This window comes from Ciconia boyciana, chromosome 33 (genome assembly GCF_034638445.1).
Source record: "Ciconia boyciana chromosome 33, ASM3463844v1, whole genome shotgun sequence".
NCBI classification, from domain to species: Eukaryota; Metazoa; Chordata; class Aves; order Ciconiiformes; family Ciconiidae; genus Ciconia; species Ciconia boyciana.
The window spans coordinates 1,340,386-1,364,949 of NC_132966.1; the positions used below are offsets into that span (position 1 = coordinate 1,340,386).

General features: G+C 60.4%; 1 protein-coding gene across 1 annotated transcript; it reads right to left on the bottom strand.

Moving 5' to 3' along the window:
- Positions 1 to 588: 588 nt before the first annotated feature.
- PPP1R37 (protein phosphatase 1 regulatory subunit 37) lies at positions 589 to 24,500 on the bottom strand. The gene is made up of 13 exons (XM_072848885.1): positions 23,934 to 24,500; positions 15,961 to 16,058; positions 14,984 to 15,029; positions 11,868 to 11,968; positions 9,154 to 9,273; positions 7,520 to 7,670; positions 6,552 to 6,707; positions 5,010 to 5,122; positions 4,578 to 4,719; positions 3,951 to 4,117; positions 2,430 to 3,360; positions 1,966 to 2,054; positions 589 to 1,877 (listed from the first exon to the last, which is right to left on the bottom strand). Exons 1-12 carry the CDS (start codon positions 24,139 to 24,141, stop codon positions 1,972 to 1,974), a joined length of 2,316 nt encoding a protein of 771 aa, XP_072704986.1. The 5' UTR covers positions 24,142 to 24,500; the 3' UTR covers positions 589 to 1,877; positions 1,966 to 1,971.
- Between the last annotated feature and the right edge of the window lie 64 nt (positions 24,501 to 24,564).

Consider the following 24,564-nt stretch of genomic DNA (forward strand, 5'->3'; position numbering starts at 1 on the left):
CGGGGGTCAGTGCTGGGGGGCCCAGAGCCGCGTCCCCCGGGAGCTGCTGGTGAAGCCCCCGGGACTGCGGGGGTCATCCCATAATAAACCAGTTAAACCTCCCGTTCCGCGTCTCAGCTCAAATAGGCTTTTTTTGGGGGTCCCGTGTCCTCCTTGCTGGGGGGGGGGGGGGCAAGAGGCTGGAAAAAAACAATGGGGGGGGTGTGGGTGCCAATTTTGGGGGAAATCAGCCCAAAGCAGCGCAGGAGCTGGGTGTTAATTAATTCCCAACGAGCTCAGGGCTGGCGTCTCCCACCTGCTCCGAAAATCCTCCCCGGGGGGGGGGGGTTGTTTTTTTTTTTTGGGGGGTGGGGGGTGTTGTGTTTAATTTCTTACTTTGGAGACAGATGAGGCATAAAGACCCCCCCCCCCAAATAAAAAAAAAAAAGCTGATTTTTGAGACGGGATGAGCCAAAAGAGGGGGAGGTGGGGGGAGTCGGTGACGAATGCAGATCTCGTTTAATAGAAAACAGTGTTAACAAAAATACACGACAGAAAGAAATGACGAACACCAGCAGATCGATGGCCGCCGGCCCCCCCCCGCCGTAGTGTCAGCGCCGCAGCCCCCCCCGCCCCAGCTCCCTGATAGATTTATTGCACTTAAGAAAGAAAAGCGATGCGTCCTCTTCCTCCTCCTCGGCGGCGACGCCGGGCAGGACCCCCCACCCCGCACCCTCCCTGAGAAAACCGGCCGCCGGCCCGGAGGGAGCCCTGGGGAGGGCAGGGAGGTGGGGGGGGGGGGGTGCCCCCCGGGTGTCACCTCCAAGCGGACGCCCACCCCACGCCGGGGCCGCGGCAGCCCCTCGCCGGCCCGATTTCCCGAAGGCGGGAGGGAGGGGACGCCGCGGGTGACGCCGTCCAGCCGGGAACCGGCTCCTGCCACGGCCGGGGGTTCCCACCTTGGACCCCCCCCCCCCCCCAGCCAAGGGGGGGGTCCCCACCGCGCCGGGAAGACGGCATGCCGGCACAGCCGGCTGCGAGGAAGCGGCTCGTGGCCTGGCAGCCCCCCGGCCCCTCTGGAAGCCGCAGCCCCCGGCGGGGGGGTTTGCATGGGGAGGGGGGGGCTCCCCCAATGCCGCTTTTTGTGTTTCTGGGTTGTTTTTTTTTTCCGGCAGCCCAGGAGCAGGAGTTCAGTTGCAGGTTAGCCCCGAAGGAATTAATTAATTCTACCACCATCCTCTAAATCCCCACCCAGTATCTTTGCAGCTGATGATAAATATATACCGAAAACAAACAAACGAACAAACAAACAAAAAAAAAGGAACTTAAAAATAAATAACCATTGCGGCTGCGGACGCAGCCTGTCCTGGGTATCTTTAGTGACAAGAGGCTCCCCCGCGGGCGACGGCACGCGACCGCGCAGCCCTCCATCCTTCTCCCGGCACGTGCCACCATGCCGCTGGCGCCTCGGTCCCTGTAGTGTGCGGTTTTAACCTCCCCGGTGGGACCGAGGCCGTGGCGCCTTCGCCCCGGCGCGGGATCTCCTCCTCGGAGAAAGATAGAAAAAGAAAAGGCGAAGGTGTCAGGTAGTGTCCAGCGAGGGCAGGGACGGCTGGGAGCCGGGACGTCCCCGTCTGGGTCATTTTTCTCTGCTCTCCTTCCCTTCCCTCCGTCGCCCTGGGGCCACAGCAGGGTCCCTCGGCGCAGGGGGAGGCGAGTCGGGCGCCTGGGGAAGAGTCTGGGGGCAGGAAACTGTTCGGGGGGGGGGGGGGGGGGAATATTTGTAAAATAACCCTTTGTCCTGAAGCCCGAGGTTGGTTTCTTAAATCGTTGCGTGGAGTGGGAAGAGAATAAAGCTACGCCGGAGCCTCCCCTCGACGCCGAGCGGCCCCGAGGACCTGCAAAGAGAGAGGAGAGAGAGCGGCGATGGGGACCCCGGCCCCGCGGACGCTCCCAGGGCTGTCCCCAGCCCCTGTCCCCGCTCACCTGCGGTCACAGCGGCTCCTGCCCCGCGTCCTGGCTGGCCTCGAGGAGCAGCTCCTCCAGCTCCTGCTCGTTCTTGCAGCAGCTCAGCTCTGCAAGCAAAAGGCCGCCGTTTCCTTCGCCTGCCCGCCTTCCCCGTTCCCCCCCCCAAAAAAATGTGCACGGGGGAACGCGGCGCGTTAGCCCGATCGCTAACGAAGAGGCTCAACGGGCTCAGCTCGTTCGGGAGCCTAATTAAGGCGTGCTTCAAAGAACGAAGCTCTTAAGTGTGGGGAGATTCACTTCGGGTTAAAGCTCCCCCAGGAAAAGCCCCCCCCCCAGCAACAAATTACTGCACCCGTGGGCACCCCCCTCGGGAAAGCAGCAGGGGATTTAAAGCCCCGGGAAGAGCCGGCACGGGGAATGGCTCCGCCGCGCTGATTTTGGGGGAGAGCGGCCGGAGGGGTGCTCGGTTCTGGAGCTCTTACCGTGCTCGGCGGCGCAGCTCCCCATTTTCCCGTCGCCGTCCGAGGACGCTTCCGGCAGCGCTCGCGCAAAATCCGTCTTCAGCCCATTGGGGAGGGGAGTGTCGTGGGCCGCGCTCTCGCAGGCCGCGGCGTCGCCCCGCTCGGGGTTGGAGCCGGCGCTCGGCGCTGCTGGCGCCGTTGCCGAGCCGGCAGCGGATTCGGGAACCGCTCTGTTTGCCCGGGGTGCCGGCAGTTCAGGTTTTGTGGCCAGAGCCGGGCTCTGGAGCTCAGCGGGTTTTGCGGCGGCATCGGCATCCTCCCGTGGGCGCGCGGCATCGGTGGCTCGCTCCGGCAGGCTCTCCACTCGTGTCACCACAAAGATTTTATGGCCTCGCCCGGGACTGGAAACCGAAATCCTCCTCTCGTTTCCCTGGGAGGGCGCAGAGGCCGGAGAGGCGGCTGGACTCCCCGTGCCGGCGTCACGCTGAGATTCCTCGGCGATGTGCAGCGGGGGCGGCCGGTCCCTCGGCCTCTCCGGGGACAGCAGCGGCTGGGGCGCGGTAACACCGTCGGTGGAGTCGGGGCGTCGCGGCGGTTCGCTCAAGTCCTTCGTCTCTAACCCAGCGTCCGCCTCCTCGTCCGTGTCCGAATCGGAGTCCGTCACGTCGCCTCTGTCGTCGTCCTCCGCCGGCTCTGCATCCCCGTTCTCCGAGGCCATCGGGGTCTCCCCGGCTTCTTCCCCCTCTTCCGGAGTGGAGGCGGCGCTGTCGTCTTGGCCATCCTCTGCCGGACCCTCCTCCAGAGGCTCCGTCACGGTGATCTCCGGCATGGAGGCCGACTGCTGCAGCTTCTGTTCCTTCTCCTCCTTCTCTTTGGCCAGGATGAAGTTGCGCTTGCAGCCGTTCTGGATCTCGGCCAGCAGAGCCTTCTGGGTTTCGATGAAACTTTTTACCTGCGAGGGAAGAGAAACTCTCAGTTATTTGGAACGTTCAGGAATCGGCGGTCTGGGAACAATCGGCTTTACGTGTATTTTCCAGCCAGGCACGCGGTAACAGGGTGGGTTTTATCTCCACCCCTGTAAGACGTGACTGATATTTCCCCAAGAAACAATTAAATCGCCCGAGAATCGAGTTCCCTAAGGGCTTCTCAAAGCGATCGCCGCCAGGATGGTGGGATTCTCATCCCGGGGGATGCTCGACACTCAGTGGAGCAGGACCCCGAGTGACGGGTGCTGGCCGGGTCCGGCTCGGAGCAGGGGGCTGGATCGGAGACCCCCCCGAAATCCCCCCGACCCGAGCTGTGGTGTCGGGGTGCGTTCAGCATCCCAGTGCAGGGCTGCCGGCCGGGAAGCAGCCGATATCTTACAGGCCGAGCTTTGCACAAAACCACGTGGCCGCAGGCTGGGCAGGAATTAATTTCAGCTGAAAAACGGGAAAGCGGCGGAGCCGAGCGGAAGCCCGGAGGCGTCACCCTCGAGGATGGCGCTTTCCTGCCGGGGGGGACTCAACGAGAGAGGGGTGGGCGAGGGGGTGCGTTACCCACCGACTCCTTCTTGGGCTCCCTGTCCAAGTCGAGGCGCAGCAGCGAGTGGTTGACCTTCAGAGCCAGCGACAACGCCATGAGACCGCCCGTCTTGATCTCGTTCTCTCGCAGGTCCAGGCGAAGCAGCCGCGGGCTCTCGGCGATGAACTCCGCCACCGCCACAGCGCCTGCGGGACAGGAGAGCCGCCGGTGAGGGCAGGGAACAAGGCGTGACACCGCCGGTCCCCTGACGGTGCTCCTCGGGGTGGCGTCTAGCGGAGCTCGGTGTTTTGGGAGGGACGGTGGATGTCAGCGGGAGCTGGGTGCCAGCTCCCAGGCACCCTGCGTGCTCAGCAAAAAGGTTTCCGCGGGGCGTAGGAGACGCCAGAGGCACCAAACCCACGGGAGGAGACAGCCTTGGACAGGCCGGCTGCGGCATTTTGGTTAGAGCCGCGCCGTGTCCCCCGCAGAGACCCCACGCAGCCGCAGGGCTGAGCCGAGCCGGACCGAGCCACCTCCTCAAGGACCAGAGCGTGCTGGTCTAGAGCAAGGGAAGCTCTGCGGGGCGTGCAGAGCTTCCGACGGGTGAGCTGCCAGCCAAACCGGGGCTGCGGTCGGCACAGCCGGCGGGTGCCGGCCTCCACCCACCTTCGCAGGTCAGTTTGGTGGACGCCAAGCCCAGGCGAAGGACGGAGCGGTTCCCGATCAGCCCGTTCTTCAGGTTGCGGACGCCTTCGTTCCCGATGGGGTTGTGGCCCAGGTTCAGGGTCTCCAGGCTCTGCGTGTGAGGCTGCGGGTACCCAGGGGAAAAACAGCTCGAGGCGGACGGGACGGCGGGTCCGTCCCAAGCCCGAGCGGGTTTAATTCATGGTTGTTCCTCTAACCGAGCCCGAGCAGCAGCGGAGGGGGGACAAGGGACAGATTCTCCTCTGACGCAGCACCAGGGGCACACGTCGTGCCGACCCGCTCGGCCGGTACGCTCCCACCACCGCCCGGATCTGGCCCCGGCGGTCACCGAGAGCAAAGCCGAGCGCCCGTCGGTAAGCCATCACCCCCAGGAAGGTGCCGAGATCTACTCACCAGCGTCATCCCCAGATAGGCCATGCCGGTGTGAGTCAGCTGGTTGTTCCACAAAACCAGAGTGACCAGCCCTTTCCGCTGCTCCTTCAGCCCTTCGCAGATATACGCCAAGCCTGGAAAACAGCCGGGGGGGTCAGCCCTCCCCTGCCAGCTCTAACAGCGCTTTCCTTGCTTCCTCTGATCCGTCCCTCTGCTCCGGCGCTGCCCGATCCGACGGACGGGCAGGACGACAGCGCCCAGGCAGCGACGGAGAAAGCCACGGCATCGTTACGCCAAGCTCCGGCGCCGGCAGCGCCTCCCAACACCGTCCCCCCTCCAAACCCCTTCCCCCAATTGCTTGGTTTGACCTCGGCCGCGGGCAAAGCGCATCGCTCCCCTGCGCGCAAAGAAGCAATTAAACCTCTCGGCGTATAAAATCAACCGGCGCTAGGCCGGAGCCTTCGGAGAAGGGAACAAAACCCCCGGGGAGGCAGCCAGAGGCGTGGGGACACGGGACGCTTGGGGCTGGCGCTGCGCGCAGGGTGACCCCCTGCCCACCGCGCCCGCTCGCGGCACCGGGGGGGACGCGGGGCGGCACCCGGCCGCGGGCGGAGGCCGGAGGAAGGGTGGGCGCTCCTTCCTTTGGGTCACCGTCCCCCCTCTTCGCCAGACATTGGGGTTGCGGAGCGGTTTGCAGAGGCGGATCCTCCACCGCTCCGTACACCTCCCTGGTCCAATCCTGCCCAGGCCGAGGCATTTTAAATCGCTGCAAACATACTTATTTGATAAGCGCGCAGCACCCCGACGCCAGCGATGCTGCAGAAACCCGCAGCAACGCCCAGCAAGCGCCTTCCGACACGTACAGCCCCGGCGCCGCTCGTTATTAAGCACCCAAAGATGCGAGGGACGTGGCAGCTGACCTGGAAGGTGGCAAATTAATATTTGTACTTTAGGGTGGGACCCATCCGGGAGCATGGGTGGCCACAACAGCGCCGGCGACATCCGACTCGGTCACGCTCGGTTACCTTTACACCCAACCCGGAGGCAGCCGGCACAGCTCGCTCGGAGCAACCACGGCTCCTCTGCCAAACCGCTGCGCTCGGCTGAGTAATCGGCATCGCCGACCAGAACCAGCCGGGACTGAAGTCCGGGCTGGAATTGTTTCGCAATTCCTGGGTTGATATTAGATTTGGCCGCTCGTTTGGCTCTGGGGAGCGAGGAGGAGAAAAACCAGATGGGAGCGAGAGATGGAGGGAGCTGAAAGACGTGACTCCGAGGCACGAGGCATCCCCATCTCTCCCTACCTTCGGAAGCGGCCGTGAACCTCGCAGCCCGGCCTTGGAAGCAATCAAAGTTTCTCCAACGATCTTAGCTTTAAAAAACCGAGAGTTTTACCCTGCCAAAATCCTTTTGAAGCTGCTCTGCGCAACCCTCCTGCTTCGGCTCAGCTTGGGGCCCCCCCAGAGCAATGCGTCTCGTAGCCGAGTTCCTCCCCGCCTTAAAACCGGGTGAAAACTCCAGGGAATCGGGGCTCTGCCCGAAGGAGCGGCGAGGGGCCCTCACCTGAGTCCAGGATGTGATTGTTCCTCAGGTCAAGTATCTGTATGTAGCAGTTGAATTTCAGCAGGTTGCCGAGCTGAGCCGAGTCCTGCAGCCCGTTCAGCTTGTTATCGGCCAGGTAGAGCTCCCGCAGGTTCATGTTCATCTTCAGAGCCGTGGCTGAAAAGGCAAAAAACCAACACCTCAACCCGCATCCCGCACCGGGATGGGCTGGGAGAAGAGGCGCTGCCGGCTGGCGTGCCCGCGCGGTCACCCAGCGGTCACAACGCGCGGGCTCGGGAGCGTCCTGGCCGTGCCGTTACAAGCGCTCACGCCCGTCCGAGCCCAAGGCGGTGCCACAGAGCGTGTGCACGCACTCGCGGCTGCCTCGCCACCCACCGCGGTCGCAGTCGGGATGCCGGTTGAAATCCCCGGCTGGATTTCCAAGGTGTTTGGCCAGCAGCACAAGCCCCTGTTTGCCCTCCCACCCGCAAAGGGAAGCGGCGGCGGCTCGTGCCGGCACGAAGGGGCTGCCCGTGGCCGGAGACGTTGTCAATTCACGCACGGCACGTGCCCTCGCCAGCACATCGCCTTTTTCCAGCTAGGCCAACCTAATAAACACTTAAACCCCAGAAACGCTCCCCTGCCAGAGCCCTTAGCTCATCGCTGCTATCACAACACTGCCATTCGCTCCAGCCCGGCCGTGATTTATTGCTAATTCATTAGCTTAACGACGGGGGCTGCCCAGCGCTGCCTTACACCCACTGCCCGCAGGCTGGGCTGGCACAGAAACACCCGACCTCCCACCCGGGACAGACGCCGGTGCCGCCGCGCTGGCATTGACCGCCCCGAGACCTCGCTCTGCGTCGCCAGGACGGCGAGCCCGGCGTCGGCACTGCTCTGCCCCGTGCACCCGGCATTCCCGCCTTGTCCTGGGACACGGGCGGGCACTGCGGATGCCCGAACTCGGTGCCCGCTCTCCGGTGACTCACCCAGCAGCATGAGCGGGCGTCCCGAGAGGCTGGCGTTCTCCAGGTGCAGGACGACCAGGCTGCTGCTGATGCGCAGGGCACGTGCCACGAAGGGTGCCGAGTGGTCCAGCAAGGGCGTGTTTCGGGCGTCCAGGTACTGCAGGCAGTTCGTCTGCGGAGGGGAAGACACGAGAGGGATCGGCGCTCGGCCCCGCGCAGCCTCGGCTGCTGGTTTTTTGGCTGTTTTTCTAGGTCGGGCTTAAGGCCAAGCTGTTTTCCCGGCCAAGTCCCATCCCGGCCACCGGGCCGCTCAGGTAAGAGCTCCTGGGATGACTTACGCTAATCCGAAACATTGTTTTGGTCACCCTACGGGCTTCAGATAAAAGCCAAAGAGCCAGAAGGAACCGCTCGGATAACCCCACGGGCTGGGACAGCCCGCACCGAGCTCCACGCTCGAACCACACCGTTCCAGATAAACACCTTATCTCCCGGAGAATCGCCTCCGTGCCGAGTCTGCCGTCACCCTCGAGCTACGGCACCGGGGAGGATGTGCTTCAGGTGACCGTAGCAGCTTCACGTTCTCCAAAGAAAAGCTTCCCTCGTCCTTACACATCCGAGGATGTGCTGCCCTGAGCTCTCCGGATCCGGGGTCTGGGAAGGCATCGAGCCACGTGTCCCTTGTCTGGGGTTGGCTTCCAAGCCCTAAGACCCTTCCCTGGCTTTGCACACGCCGTCTGTTCCTGCTCGAGATCTGCAGCACGCCAACGGCCTCCGTTTGGCTGATTTACCATTTTCCGTCCTAACATAAGCCCTTTCACACCTCTGGATTCTCCCTCGCCTACCCAGAAATTAAGAGGCCCAAGCTGCAGCCGTACCAAGGGCGTCTCGAGCTCAATCACCGCACCACCGTACACGCAGCCGGTTTTAAAGCATCACTACGGGGTCGGCCAGCACCGCCTGGTGACATTTGGCTTTTCCACAACACGGGGTGGGCATTGCCTGCACTGCGTGAGCTCCAATTCCCAATATCAGCCCCACCGGGAAGACGCCTGCGTGGCGGGGAACGCTACGGGGACGCAGCTTTCCAACCGGAGTTGTGCAACGCGCCGGGTGAACCATCGGTAACGCCGAAATTCAAATTAGCAGGTCGAGAGGTAATTGCGGATCGAGGGTGGTTTTTGCGCCGCGCCCTGAGCAGGAGGCGCGGGACGCTGCCTCCTCTGCGCTCGGCTTTCAGAGCGAATTCAAGCGCTGAACAATGAGGTTAATTAGCCCTGCAAAAGTCAAACACCGGCACTAGTCATCCTGCCGTAAAGATAATGACTACTCAGCTCCAGAGGCTGACCCTGCAAGCACACCACTAATAACAGCCTGCTCTTTTTTTTTTTTTTTTGCTGGGATCTGCATTTCCATTTTCTCTGCTCGGGGTGCTCGCCGAGGCATTAAGCAACCCCGTGGCAAGTGGGAAGGGTGAGGTTTTTTTTTCCCTGCCTCCGAGCCTGGACTAACCAGGTCTTTCTGAATCGGGTGGTTTTCTGGACAGGCGAGCACAAAACCACACGTACGGTCTCGGGAAGCACACAGGAGTCTTTCGAGAGACTCACCCGAGAGGGAGTTAAAGTGGGTGCTGAAAATATTCGTGAGCGAGCACAAACCTTCCTCATCATGTGGGCAGCTGCCTGCCAGCCTCGGGTGCCGATGTGTTTGTTAAAGGAGATGTTGAGGTGCGTCGCCGACTCGTAATACTCGATCATGTCAAATAACGCCGAGGCGCCCTGCAAAACAAAGGCAGATGGAAAAGCTGCGTTAAGCACATGGGCAGAGGCTGAGCGAGATTTGAAAGGAAAAAAAAAATTAAAAAAAATAGAGGTTTTGCTGGGCTGGGATGCAAGAGGCTCAGGCACAGGCCGGTTCCTCCGGACGCCTCTCGCACGACCTCACGTCACCGCTCCGGTACGTCGCCATTAAGCTCTTGCAGACAAAGTCCGCATTCCCCCTCCCCAAGGCAGCCCTTCCTTCAACCTCAAGCGCAAACAAATTAGCACCTCGGGTGACGAGTCCGCCCGTCCCCGTGCCCGCTGGCACCAGGCTTTGCGTCTCCCCCCACCCCGTGCCAGCCCCCGGCAGCCCCTGTGCTCCCCCGGCCACGGTGCTGGGTCCCCCCGCGTCTCTCTGCCCACAGATACTCCAGGAGGACAAAAAAAAAGGGCATCTCGCCATATTCCCGGTGCCCCCGCCATCGAGCACGTGCTCGGGGACCGTCACCTGGGCAGACAGGGACCCAGCAAGGCCTGGGATGGGATGACGGCTCCGGTGTAGCCGTTCCCGCTGCAGGCTGTGCCGGCAGAGCCGCCCCGCGGGGTAAAGCCTGCGGGTGAAGATTTCCACGAGCGAACCCGAGATGGCACCTTATGGAGGGATTCAACCCCCACCCTGCCCCTCTCGGCACCGGGAGAGAAAGCGAACTCGGTCGGAGCAGGTTACGGCACCAGGGACGCGCAGGCGCTGGAACGACGCTTCCAAGAACATGGAAAAATGGTTTTGTTTTGGGATTTTTTCTGGATATTCAACCTGAGCTGAGGCAGGGCTATCGGCTCAGCGCCTGTCCGCTCCCTGCGGGGTTGGCCAGCTCCGCAGGCAGCAGCGACGTTTCCCCAGCCAAGAAATCGCCCGCTAATCCGATCGGGCCAAAAAAAAGGTATAAAACCCAAGACTTATAGCAGGGTTAGGAGCGAAAGGGATTAGCAGAGCAGGACTCTTGCCTGTGAAATGTCTAAAGCTCCTACGGCAGAAGCGGAACAATTTGCTTAATTACATAATGAGCCTCTTTGGAGAAAATTAGCTGAAACGTATGCTGGAGCGGGCAGAGAAGAGCCACAAAAGCGCTGCAAGGCTTCCCGAAAAATTATGCGGAGGGACCTGGAGGACTGGAAAACACCAGCATGAAGGCAAACAAGAGAAAGAACAGGTCTTCGGGGAACGACAGGACTTTCTGCTGGAAACGGGGTGCTCAGGAGAGAGGAGGGTGCTCAGGAAAGGAGGAGGAGAAGAATCTGGGTACTGGGTGATTAAGTCCCCGGAGGAAAAAGACTGCTGCTGCGTAGTGGATCGGGGGGACGGGGACAGGAGCGGGAGGTCTCAGGGCTGCGGGGGGCTGGTGTTAACCCTCCGTGGATGTTTTGCCCCGGCAGCAGACGCGGAGACACGTCGGACAGCTCGCGCTCTGCAGACGGCCTCGCTCTAACACAACCTCTGCCCGCACCGTCCGTCTCTGAAGCCACGGGATACGTTTAAATTATTAACGTATAATTGTTCCTCCCGCAAGATAACGAGTCGAACGAAGCACAGGATCGTTTTACAGCCAAAGATGTCACGAGCTCAGCCAGCCCGTCCCTGCTCTGCGGCCGCACGTCCGCGCCGCCGTCGGGGGCCTCATCCATCCCCCAAACAGCCCCGTCCTGCGGCCACCCCGGCAGCCCAGCGGGATCGTGCCCGAGTCAGGCGGGACGCCGGCCGGCTGCGTCAGCACGGGACGGGGTCAGCGAGAAACCGCCACGGCTCGGAGCCAGCACCGTCACGGGGTGGGACCAGAGCCACCGTCCAAGTCACATTTTTCCCCACTTTGCATGGGCAGTGGTCCCGAGAAGCTCGTGGCTGCTGAGCCTTCCCAAAGTGCTGCTCGAGTGGGAAAAAGCAGTGGGGGGGAAAAAAAAAAGGCATCACGGGCTTCCAAGCAAACACGGACAAGACAGGTCTGAAGGCAGGTTCGGGGTAGGGATGGACGACGCGGGAAAAACACGAACCTTGGAGACGCAAGGACTGAAAGGGGATGCTCCGGGGCAAGGCGAACTCAGGATCGGAGCTGGCTAAAATAATTTTTAACCACTTCCTTAATTTTTAACCTCCTCCGCTTACCCGCTGGGACCTGAACTCAGAGCCCCAGGCATTGCGAGGGAGGAGGAAGGCAAGTCGGGATGGGATGGGACGTGCAGAAGAGAGCCTGAACTTCGTCCTCGGCCCTGAAAAGCCGTCTGAGAGCTACTCACAACCCCCTCAGCTTTCAGAAGAGCTTTTAAAATACGTCTTTAAAATGCCTCGGAGCTTCGTGGCCATCTGGGCTTCAAAGCCAGCAGTCAACCTCTTCCCTTTGGAGCAGCAAATGCCGCACCAACAGATAATAGTCTACTAAACTAATAAAACCACGCTAAATAAGAGCGCGGGTACAAAGGGAATGGGTACAGTGACACAGTACAGACCCAAAAAAATAAGCCAGTGCTCAGGAGGAGCTAAGGACCGACAACAAAACCCGTGAGGTTCACGTTAGCTGCGAAACAGGAACGAGAAGCCGGGAGAGGTCACGGCCACTTACATCTTCATCCAAGCTCGTTTGCTCCAAATCAACGATTTTGAACTGGACCCGCTTGAAAATTTCTTCCAGCGCCTCGCAGGCTTTGTAATCCAGCTTCTCCCCTGGGGAAAGAGCAGAATAAGGTGAATTTGGGTGCTTCGGCACGTAACGCGCAGGGCACGTACAGCCGTGAACTCGAGAGCCCCAAGCCGCAGGACAGAGGACACGTGGAAAGGCGGCTTTCTCCCCCGTTCGGAGGCAGCGCACCTTTCAAACACCCCGCCTGAAGGGAAATTCAAACCCAATTTTGGGCGTTCACGTTGATTTATTCACGCGAGCCCGGCCCAGCGCGGAAGGCATCACCTCGGATGGGTATTTCTCGTTAACAGACGGGGACCGGCCATTGCAGGGAGCCCCGAACGCCGTGCCGGGGCTCGCCAGCAGCCGGGAGAGGGATCCACAGGGAGACTTCGGAAAGGACGTCTCTCGCTCGGTTACACGTGGTAAGCTCGGAGGATTTTGGAAACCCACCTAAAAACCAGCGCGGTTGCTCACCCAACACAGATCAGCCACAGCGGCAACGCTTGCGAAAGCCAGGATTTCTGCCTTGCCGCTGGGCAGACAGTCGTCTTCCCAACGAGCCAGCCCCTCGCCAGCTTCAGTCCAGCTGGAATTACGCTACCAACATCTCTGCCGACGAACTTACGGCCGGCCGATTACTCCTTTTGCTATATAAAAGCACCACGAGGGCGAAATTAAATCCCTACCCGCACGTTGTAAATACGCACGCTGGTTTGCTGCCTCTGACAAATTAAATTATTCACGTTTCAATTTAGGGAAGCGCTGGCACAAGCCGCTCCGAGAACATTTCCCAAGACTTTGAGCTTTTATTTACTTATTTATTTGCTTATTTCCTAGGACCGTCCTCACCAGCCCTGCGCGGCAGCAAGTCTCCGAGGCCCGAGGTGCCGGCCAGCCCACAGACAAGCCACGATAGCTCATCCCCGCTGGCTTACGGGGCTTGGCCTCCCCCAAAACCACTGCACGAGCTCCTTCTGGTTGAAAAATGGGGCTTTTTCCCCAATAACCATCTGTGCTGGCTGCTTTTAGACGCCGCATCGATTGCCAGTGAGTGATTCTGCCAGGCAAACTGTATTTGGGGAGGAGAGGACCTGCAAACGCGGCGGTGGAAGCTCTACCTTTCCTCCTAACGCCAGCAGATCCTGTCCGCCGTAGGAAGAACGGGCTGGTGCACCATCGCCTCCGCGCTGCAACCCCACCCATCCCCTCCGAAACATCGAAAGCCGAAAACGCAGCAGCAAACGGTGGCCCGTTGGGGTCTCCGGTAGCCCCGCCGGCCCGCGTCCCACCGGCACCTCCCTGGCTGGTATAGCCGCGACGGCGATGGGGAACCAGCCTGTGCTTCCCAAATGGATCGCCCTTTCCACGCCGGAGCCAAGCCCCGGGCCGATCCCACCCTGCGGAGCTGGGAATTCACTCAACGAGACCGGGGCGAGCTGCGGTCCCTCGTCAGCTCCCTCCAACGTCTCAAAGCGAGAGGAGGCCACGTCCAACGCCAGCTCGAGCGAAAAAGGTGGAACGCAGCTTAAAATAAACCTAGAGCTTTGTTTCTGTTGTGATAACCATCGCGAGGGGGATCCAGCGCAGGGGAGAAGCGGCTGCGTGCCGGGGGGGGAAACGGTCAGGCAAAGCAAGCGCTGCGGAGGGGGACTACGGTCCCTTCGCTAAAGGCTGAGCCTGGGCTGTGCCGGCGTCCTGTGGCGTGTAACGGCAGAAAGCAACCAGCAGCCGGGCTTCAGCATCGCTTGGGGTCTTCCGAGAAACCCCCGCTTCTAGGGGAAGGGGGACGCGGGCTCCGGCTGCCCAGCCAGCCGACGACTCTGGAATTTGTAAGAAGTCAAGATAAAATCCCGTCTGGCAAAAGTTGAGTCCAAATGATGGTGACGGGGCCTGTAAAAGATTTTATTTGTGGGGAGGCGTTCGGGCAAGCTCGTGTTGTTACTCCTCCAGCAGCACGTCTGTCCTCCTTCAGGCGAATCAGCTCAGGACACGGACAGCCCGGCTCCCGAGGTGTTTTCTCGGGTTCAATAACAGCAGCTCCCAAGTGGTTCCCCACCTTTGGGTTTCCCCCCCCCCCAACACTGAATAAGCGACAACAGGCACCAAGTGCTACGGATTAAACCCCAAGGCTGCAGCCCCCGCAGACGGCTTCTGTCCCCAGAGCCAAGCTGGAGTTTGCCGGAGCAAACCCCAACCACTCACACACCCGTTGAGGGTCGTGGGAAACGGGGACAGCCCGGGCGGGACCTCAGCGGGAGGCAGACGCTGAGAGGAGCAACGCCAACACCATCGCTCCACGAAGGAAGAACGCTCCGGCCAACGCTGACCGTTCCATCTCCTCCCTGGCTGCGCTGGGGAGCATCCCTGCTCCGCGGCTGCTCTCGCTGCCGGTCTGCCAGGTTGTTTTTGGGAGGCAGCCCCCAGCGCAGAGGGGGAGAAGAGGCTCTTTAGGAAGGGAAGGAGACCAGCAGAAGGCAGGAGGAGAGAGGCAGCGACCTGCTAGAAGAACCCCCTGGAAAATATTTGCCTTGCAGGGAAGTGAAGATGACCTTCTTCTTCCTCTCCTTCCTGGACCTAGGGGAGATGCTCCACAAAAGCCATCGTTCCCGAAGATGTTTGCCGTAAGGAGAATTAACTGGAACACCTTTCCGGTTTTCCCATCGGGCGAGGAGTTTCGATATATCAGTTGGAGAAGTATTCCACCAAACCTGCTCCGCTCAGCCCTAACTCGTGCCCCGAATGAGCCGTTTTGGGAGGCAGGGGGTAGATGAGGACGGTGCTCGGAGGTGGTGAGGGACAGTCCGCTGCTCGAGGGGCCGCTGAAGCTATCCTGCTGCTGTTTTGGTGCTCCTCGACCAGGACGTTAATACTCCTCATACAGAAACACCTCTGGTACTCACTTTTCTGCTCTTGCTGGGATTAAGGCTCTCTCCCGCCCTAGCCTGCGAGAGCCCCAGCTGGGACCGCGACTCCAGCAAGAGCCGCACCGACGGAATGAAACACCGGGATTGCCCAGAAGAGAAAGAAAATCCCCTGGTGATGGAAAAGGAGCTTACCTTTCAGATCTAAGCAGTCTATCCTGGGAGCCAGATCTTTAAATTCCTGCAAAAGAAAAAAAACGCAGCATTTCATACTCAGGAGGAGGAGGAGGGCGGGGGGGAAGGGGAATGAATGTGCCAGAATAACGAGGTAACGCGACAAATCGGGCAAATCCTCCCCCAGATGAAGAGAGGATATGGGAACTCCCAGCCCGTGGTTCACTCGAAAGCAAAGCTGCCACCTACGGCGCTTTGCAGGCTGGATGCACGGGGAGAGCTGGCGATTCTCCCCGGGACAAGGTCTTGGAGCTCTCTGAGGAAGGGTGGCTGATGAAGATGAGGGTCTGTCAAGGCACCGGAGCTGCTTGGGGAAGGCACAGCGGGTGAAAAAGCAAAACTCTCCCCTCCCAGGCCAAGGGAAGAGCTCTGAACATCGTGCTCCAGCGTGCTGCTCTCAGGCCTGAGCGTTTCAATGGGACTTTTATTCACCCCATGTGAGCAGGGAAAACCACAGCCCTCGTCGCGGTCTCCCTGCGGGCTTCCTGCCCCCGACCGCGTGCGCAGATTTCCATTTAAAATAACATCCGAGGTATAAACCGCTTTGCAAACGAGCCCGTTCGAGTCTCGTCCCCTGGCTCGATGGCGTGCCGGGAGGGGGGCAGCGGGGACGTCGGAGCCCACCTCCAGCACCCGCCGCTGCCAGCCGGGCTGGAGCTACCCCTGCACAGCAGCCCGAGGAGATGGACGCAGCTTCAGCAGGGAAAAAACCAGGGCCTGGTAGCACATTAAATTACGCGTAATATTTTGCGAGCAAGCTCCTTCACTTTTGCTCTCTCCAGCAAGCTTCACCTGCCCAGAAACCTGCTCGTGCTATGAAAAGGGGAGCTTTTGCTCCCGTGTGACACGCCGGTGACTGTAAAAGTCTACGGTGAGTCGTGTAATCAAGGGGTGTACGTGATCATTCGGTGCTGGGACAGCACCTCCACCGGCTATACCTGTATCTGCTTCAGTAGTTTGGGTATCTGCTTGCAGTTCAGCTTCTGGCAGGCTTGCTTGTAGGCGGTCATGATTTCATCGACAGTCACGTTCTGGGCTGAAAAAGTACAGGGTAAGAAGTGAGGTTACGGCGGCGTTCGCAGGGATCGACACGGCCCTGTTTCCCCGTCGGACGCCACTATCTGCCGGGAGAGGAGCCTGCAAGGGGATTACAAGGATTAAGGATGTTCAAACGCAACAGAATGAAGGAAAACCTGAGCAGAGCTTGCTCGAACACGTCTACGGGAGCAAGCCCCGTCTTGCTCGGGCAGAAGAGGGGCCGGAGGAGCGTAGCCGGCACCTCCTGCCTCCTCCAGCCGCGTTTTGGCACAAGAGCTGCTCTTTCGGGAGTAGAACGAGTTACGGGACGACAAACCCCGACCCCCCTCAGCAGGTTGCTGCGGTGGTTAATAAACCGCTGTCAAATACGTTCCTCTTGCTTTTAGTTTCACTCAACTTTGGTTTTTCACTCGATCGTTTTGCGATCGCTGTGTGGGCACGGAGCCAGACAGGGAACATCCACCCCCACGTATAACTCCAGATTTTCCCTAATCGGCTTCCGGAGACAGCCGGAACAGCGTGCGGCGGACTGGGGGGTCAGCCCGAGTCAGCGAGACATCGGCTAAAATCTCCGAGAGTTTGTCATCCTTTGGTAAATACATCCTCGAAATTCAGCTCCTCGTTTGGAAGCCGCAGGATGGGTGCTTTTGCCGTCACCGCCTCGGCGCCGCCGAGCTCGGCTCCAAGCAGCCAAGCGGCATTTACTCACCGCTTCTGCCTTCCCTGAATCACGGGTAATGCCGCCGCTCCGGATGCCGGGGAAGCCGACGCGGGCGGCGGGAGCTGCTGCGGGATCATTAGCCACGTGAGGCGATGCCCACCTCCGCTTTTGGCGCGATTTCGGTTCGGCGATCGGCTTGAATAAACACTAAGGCCATCCTCGGTCGGAAGACGATCTGGAGAAACCAGATTCCCCGGGAACCTCATCTGGCAGAGCACGAAGCAACCCCCCCCTCCCATCCCCGACAATTACGACATCCAGAGAGCTCGATAAAAACCTAAACACGCTGCCAGCTGCAAAACAACCAACCAAATAACAACAACAACAACAAGACTATTTTAATCTTCTCCCTGTTCACAACAAACCTGTCGGGCATCTCTGCAGCGGGACGTGGTCAGAGCGACACGTGGCAGAGGCAACGCCGTGCCCCGGCTCAGCTGCACCACCCAAAAAAATGCCTTTTCGGCAGTTTTTAGCCCTATGACCCTTTCCAGGCCACCGTGGCGAGGTTTGCGGGGACAACTAACACCCGGCCGAGCAAAGCAGCAAAGGTTTAAATGCACCCCAAGCCAGCACTTAAGTAGGCGAAGCCTAAGACCCGCTTTCACACCCCAAAAGCCCCACGCGACAGAAAGCATTCGCTCCTCCGAAGCGATGCGGGGATGCGCCGGGTTGCCGATTCCCCGGGAGCTGAAGGTGGCACCGGGGAAAAAAATCCACCGAGGCCGAGCGAGCCCCGCGTCTAAAAAAATAAGAGAAATATTAAGGTTAGCGAGGGGATTAGCAGCATGCTGCGACATTTCGGATCCCATCTGCCACGTGAATGCTTTCCTCAAAAAAAAAAAAAAAAATCAAGCGTGATTTTGGGAAAGCGAGGAGAGCGAAGGAGAGTTGCCGCTGTCCTAATGCGGTCGAGCACCCCGGGAGCGCAAGGGCACGGGGTGATCCAAGCGTCTGCGAACCCGGCTCCAAAGCGTCCTGGTTGAAGGATTTCTCCCCAAATCTGAACTCAAGCACGCTTCGCTAATCTAGTTTTTATTAGTTCCCGGCGGTAAAATGCTTCACTCTGCCCTCTCCTGGGTGGAAGTCCGAAATTTTAACAACCCTCGTTGCTGGAGGATGGCGATTTGCTTCCGCTTCCCTCTGCGCACGTGCCGGCACATCTCGGCGCTCGCCGAGCCTCGCTGGAAGCCCAGCGGGAAGAAGTAACGGATCTCGTGGTCCCCTCGAGCCGCGTCCAACGTCCGTCTTCACGCAGAGACGTGCGCCGAGAAGCTCGCCGTCCCGCGCGAGCCAAGAGCTGTGCTGACGCTGCGCGGTCCACGCGGCCGGAGCGACTCCCTGTTTCCGAAGAACATCCCGGCACGATTTCATCCACGCGGTTAGAGGCTCACGAGCGGATCCAGATCACCGGCAGGAATCTTTCACCTGCTGCTCCCAGATCTTCTCCGGGCTTCACCGCCAGTGCCGCATCTGTTCCCGCCCGCAGCTCCTGCATCTGCCGGGTGCTGGAAAACGCCCCGAGTTTACCCCCCGAGTCGCAACGTAACCGTACGGGCAAGACCAAGAACGCCGGCGAGCCCGGCACCTGCTCCGCACGTCCCCGTAACCGGCGATCCCCGCAGGAGATCACCCAGCTGGTCCATAACCCTTCCGCGGCGGCTCCGGATCATCTTGCTGGGGCTGCTGGTAGGAGCGGTTGGGATTTGATCTCGGTTTTGCTCTCGTGAAGCCGTTAAGGAGGTTCAACGCCAACACCGAGCAGCGGCGGTTCTTCCGGCAAAGCTCGGGCTTCGCTCTGAGGCCACCTCGCTCTTCCAAAACTCAGATCCATGAAAAACATTCTCACTTTTGCCCCAACGATCCATCCTTAGGATCGGCACCGAGACCCTCTGAGGGAATTTCCTCGCTAGATATCAGGGGGTTTAATTAAAAAGGATCTTCACGCTGCTTTTTAGAGCGTCCCATCCCTGCTCGTTTCTCTTCTCCCCCTTCGCTAAGGGCCGCTCTCCTGCCCGTTTGTGGTAACGAAGCCTGCAAGTCAGTATTAATATTTCCTGCCTGAGCTCTGTCTTGCGGCTCACCAGCAAATATTTGCAGTGTCTGTAACACCCGCCTTCTAAAAACCCTTGAAATTTCTGGGAAAAGCTTTTTTTTTTTTTTTTTTTGGCAGAGCAGGCTGGCAGACGAGGGCCGAGGCCGATCCGGCGGGACGGCACGTGTTTTTCAGCTGCTCCGGAGCTGGCAGAAGGGCTTTACGCTGCCGACGCCGTCCGTAAAACAAAAGCAGAGCTGTTCTGCAAACAGGTTTGATAAAATACATATTTACACACAGTTGGGCGGGTGACCTGAGCAAGCAAAGCGTGGCTGACTCCTAGCTCGGGTGGAATTACCCGCGGCTTCAAATATCTGGTTTTAGAAAGAGCAGGCTGGAGACCGCGCAGGTTTCCGTTCGGAGCACCCCCGACAGCGTCCTGGATCCCTCCTTCCTTAAAGTCTGCCCCAAAAATAACCACGTTAAAGGACAAAATGAGATGGAAACCAGAGCTCATCTCATGGTGCTTCAGGTTCCCCCCGGAGAAGAGCGGCTGCACAAGACGTCAACGCATTTCCCTGACGAAGAACTAAGATTTACTACTCAAACCACGACCGGCTTTGACCCCGCTCACGTCCTAACCCCCGCTGCCATTTTAAAACCCTGCGCTAACATCCCCAAACAGAGTTAACTACCTTAGTAATTAATCTCTTTATTATTGCTCGGTGGATTAAGATCCGAAGAGCGATAACGAGAGTATTTCCCAGCCTCCTGTGTAACTCGATGTGTTTCATCTGATAATTTTCTACTAATTTTCGCCCACGGCTCCTGGCAGAGCAGCCGCCGGCTTCACCGGGAGCTGCTCCAGTGACGGCATGGGCACCGGAAAACACAAACCGCGGCCGCTCAGCTGACGAAGCACTGGGAGAAAGCCTGGAAAATTTAGAAGAAAACCCAGAAACAGTCATGGATAAAGTTTAAAATGCATATAACACTTCTTCCTGCAAGAGATGACAGTGGCCTCGTGCCACTCTCCTTTTCCCAGGCACCAAAAGCACCGTTTACGTGTTTTGCCCTTAACTACGAGCTCTTCGGGGCTTTTTTTTTTTGCTCCGGTTCTCGACGAGGAGCCCCCCGGGGTGCTGCAACTCAGGCAGCAACAAACCTGGATCCTCCGGAAAGGATCCCCAAATCCCTCGGGATTTACCTCTCCCGAAAGGCACTTAATCCCCTGGGGGATCGGGATGATGCAGAGGCCCCGCTGCCTGCGAGGAAGCGCGGCACCGAGGGGGGACCGACCGTTAAATCCTATTAAATCCCGGCATTTCCATGCCCTGTAACCGCTCTGCCCGCAGCGGGTTTTGCTTCGCCTGCTCCTCCGTCCACGTCCAAGCCCGGGACGACGTGACGCCAAAGCAAACAGGTCGTTATTTATTAACAGGCGGCATTAGCTGCCGGCTGCGGTCAGCTCGTCTTCTCGGCCTGCGCACCACGGAAGAGAAAAACTGATTTTTCACAGGCTCAGGCCGCACTTTGTGTAGTTTGCGCTGACTCCGAGCCGCATCCTGCGAGGCAGAGCGTAAGGAAAAGCAGGCGAGAGCCAACGTAGGCAGCCGGGACGTCCCTGTCCTGGCGCTGCTCGGGGAGTACGTCCCAAAATCCGATCAGGCGGCGACTTTAACACGATTTAAATCAAATTATTTACCTCCATCCCCGAGGTCACCAGCTGAGATCTCTCACTCTTTGCCTCCGCTCGGGAGCATCCCGCTGCCGCTTCTCCCGGGCGAGGCTTTGCGTCCCGTCTTCCCACGCAGGGGGAACAGCAGCGGGAAGAAAATTATTTTCTTCTCTAGGGAAGCATTAAAAAAACCCACCCCAGCAGAGGAATTTGCCGGCAATCAAGCGGCTCCTTTGCTCTCGGTCCGGTGGGTCCCGATGCAGGGAGAGGAAGGCAGTGCCAGAGTCACCCCGACACCCGGATGCGCTCTTCCTCCGGCGAAGGGGATGTCTCCCCCCTCCCCTGCTTTCCATCGGAGACGGCAGAAGACATGTCTCGACGGCAGGGAACCCTCTGGCTCCTCTCCTCAAGCGCGGAGCTCCTGAGCTTTCTAACACAGCGGTTGGCCAAGCCGTAGGAGTTGGGGGGGAAAAGGAAATAAGGGGGCACTTCCCCCCCTCGTCTTGTGCTCTGGCTCATTTCCCAACGAATAATGCACCACCACAAACCACGTGCCTGCGGGGTGCCGGACGGCAGCTATCCCATCCTAGCCAACCCCTTGGACTCGCGCGGGCTTAAATCAAGACAGGGTTTGTCAGAAAACAAGTTGGGAAAAAATGTGACGAGCTTTTGGGTCTTTTGGGTCTCCGTCGGCGGAGGTACGGGGCCGGCGGAGAGCCACCGGCCACGCGGCCGCTGCAGGGAAGGAGCGGAGAGCAAGGTCAGAGCAGAAAGCGTCGTAATTTAACCTGACGTCGATCCGGGCGAGGCGGCGGAGAGGCCGGTACCGCAGCCTGGCAATAAAGAATTAAAGGTAGAAATAATTAATGCTAATCGGCAAGGTTTCACAGAAAGGAGTGACGAACGGAACCCGACACGGGTCTGTCGAGAGGCCACTGATCTATGAGCTCAGGTAGCGCTGTCGGATCGGGATGCTTTAAAGGTGCAATGGTCCCAAGGCGGGAAAAGAAGGTAAAAAAAGAGAAATATTTAAAAAAAAAAAGCCACGGTGCTTGATGCGGTAAGAAACGTGATGCTATAAAGCCACTGACCGCCTCACGGCGTACAAGCACAGCGTTTCTGCGAGAGGCGAGGGAACTGCTGACGTTCGGACATGGCCGGTTTATAAAATAATCGAGCGTCTGCCTCGTGGGGTGAGAAACGGGGAGCAGACAGCCCCGCTGCCTGGTAAATGACGCTACCGATGCTGTCAACACGTCTCCTCCTTCGCGTCGCGTAGCGCGAAGCTTCGTGGTAAACCATACGCCGTCCTTACCTTCCTCTTCCAAGCCCTCGAGGGCTTCGGGGTGGCAAGCGCACCGGAGAGGAGGACCCAAACCGATGCGTGAGCGGCAGTGCCGAGCCTCTCGCCACCCAGCAAAACCGGCTCTGCCGGTACCGGCGGGGAAGGAGAGCTCGGATTCAAGTAGCCAGAAGGAAGCCAAACGAGCAGAGGCGCGTCCGCCGGAGCAATTTCAGCCGACGAATGATGAATGAGAGATAAATAAAGCCCCGAATAAAAACAGTTATTATCCACACGTGAGAGGAAGAATAAAAGCGGTGTCACGGGCAACGTGCTCCTAAAGTCAAGGAAAAGGCAGGTCCCGGATGCCGGCTCTGCCCCGGATGACGCCGGCTTCCCCAAATCCCAGCGCCGGGACGATCAGCAGCGTACGGGATTCCTCTCTAATTACAGAGGGAAAATTTGCTTTCGGGCCCTTCACGCTGGGCACCTTCGGGGGCTGAAGTCTGAGGTTAAACGGCTTTCAAGAAAAGGTCCCCAACACCCAAAAGGCGCGATGCCTTCGGGGAAAGCTTTTAGCTCCGAGCCAGCACGCCCGGAGCCTCGGGAAAGGCGAGCTCGGCTGAGGAATCTGGGATCTCCCTCTGGGATACGGCCGTGCGGAAACAGAGCGGCTCGTTTGAGAGCGCTAAACGACGTCCGTTTGCTGGAGCAGCGGAGAAGGGCCTGGGGGACGAGCCCCGGGCTTGCTCTGCCAGGCAAACACCACGTCTCCATCCGGAGCAGGATCAGAGCGGCAGAAATTTCATATTAACACGGCCGGCGGGATACACAAACAACAACATCGTGTTAGCGAGCGGTTTTTCGCCGTTGCCGGAGACATCTGGCTACGGGTTACTGCCTCGGGACGAGCCGGCTAACGCCGAGCAATAAAACCAGAATTAACTGGTGCTACAGAACGAGATCCAGCGCCCTTTAGGCCACGTCCGATGTCTGCGCGGTGAAACCGGAACGGGTCTCGTCACCCAGGGAGGCGCACGACTAGAAAAAACTCAGGAAAAACCCAATTTCTGGCTTGCGACATAGTAAAAATAAAAAGAAAGGCCTGTTTGGTTCCCAAAAAGGAGGCATGGCTGCCGGCGACTGATGATTTTTGGTGGCGGGTACCGCAGCGGTTCGGTTTGGGACAGAGAAACGCAGCTCACGGCGCAAACCCTGGCGAGCAGCGGCCTGCGAGGAGCTTTTGGGATGGCCACGCTCGTAGCGCAGCGCGACGTCCTATACCGTATCTCCAGCCAGTTCCCGTGTTTCAGTACGGGATAAAGAACGTCCTGAAATTTGCAGCCGGTCACGTCACGCAATTCTCGGGATCCCGGTCCAAACCCCCTCACCCAGCCCGGCAGAGGGGCCTCGAGCGGAGCCCCCGATGGGTCTGGCACCCACCGGCAGCGGATTGACGAACACCGGGAGAATGGCTGCCGGTGCTTTGCCGGAGCTCAGGTTCTGGCCGTGCCCCTCATTCGGGGACGTTTCCCGGGAACACGACGCTCGTCCGCTCGCTGCGCCGAGCTCCCCGCGCTGCCGGAGGGGCTGGGGTGGACGTTGGCATCCGGTGGCGTTACCGAAACCCTCGGGACCTCGAGGGATGGAGCTCCAGGTCATCCCCTTTCTCCTCCCTCGGGCAGCTGAAGCTCCGGTAACGCTTTGGGGAAGAGACGCCGGTTTCTCCACGCTGCTGCCGCGGAACCATCGCCCTCCTCGATGGCGGTGGGCGCACAGACCCCGGCCGGAGAGCCGGGCGCCGGGCAGGGCTCTCCCACCGCGCCGGCGGAGCCTGACCATCACCACCATGCCGGTGCAGGGTGGCCAAGCCGGGAGCTCCCCTCCGGGCCGAAGCGCGGCCGAAGCCTGCGATGGCTGCGAGGACGGGGGCGGCCGCTCCCCGCCGTCGGCCCCGATTCGCCTCCGTGGCTTGGCCGGGCCCACGGGTTTGGGGGGTCCCGAAGGCCACGCTCCGGCCCCCGACCCCGGCTTCAGCTGGGAACCGGGGATCCCTCCCCCGGGCCCGAGGGGCCGCAGCCGGGCCTCTGCTCCGGCCTCTCCGGCCCCGACCCCGGAGCCCAGCCCGGTGCCCACCCCCCCCTCCCCGGCCGTTACCGTGTCTCCAGGGGTCCTTGGGCTCCACCGCCCCGGAGACGATGTCCTCGTCGGAGGGGAACGTCACCCGCTTAGCGCCGGGCCGCAACCGCCCGTCCTCCGGTCCCCGGGCCGCCCCGGGCGGGGAGGCCTCAGCGGGCGGCGGGGCCTCGTTGCCGGGCTCGGGGGGGGCGGCCGCCGGCCCGCAGCCCTGCCCCGGGGCCTCCATGGCGGAGCTCTCCCTCCTCACCGCCGCCCCGGGGGCATCGCCCGGCGCTGAGGGGCCGCGACGCGGCGGGGCGGGGCGGGCGGGGGGGGGCGCAGCCGCCGCGCACCGGAGCGGAGCCGCCGCCGCCGCCCGCCAGCGCCCTGCGCCTCCGCCGCCGCACTTTCGCCACGGCCGCGGGGAGGGGAGGAAGGCGAGCCGGGGAAGGACGGAGAGAAGCGGGGAAGGGAAGGGGAAGCGGAGGAGAAAAAACGCGGACGGGACGAGGCGGCGGCGCCGCGGGGCTCAGCCCCGCTCCGGCGCCGGGACCCGCGCGGGCGGCGGTGGCGAATCTGCGGGAGCGAATCGGTCCAGGCCGGCGGCGGGAGCAGCGCTCGGTTCGCCGCCGCACTTTCGCCACGGCGGGGAGGGGGCGGGAGGAGGAGG

Excerpts from the sequence above, each read along its gene's own strand:
- PPP1R37 (XM_072848885.1), bottom strand. The coding sequence starts at position 24,141 with ATGGAGGCCCCGGGGCAGGGCTGCGGGCCGGCGGCCGCCCCCCCCGAG. Across the intron at positions 16,059-23,933 it reads CAAGGACCCCTGGAGACACG|CCCAGAACGTGACTGTCGAT; the intron begins GTAACGGCCGGG and ends GTACTTTTTCAG. Across the intron at positions 5,123-6,551 it reads CAATCACATCCTGGACTCAG|GCTTGGCGTATATCTGCGAA; the intron begins GTGAGGGCCCCT and ends GCTGTTTTCCAG.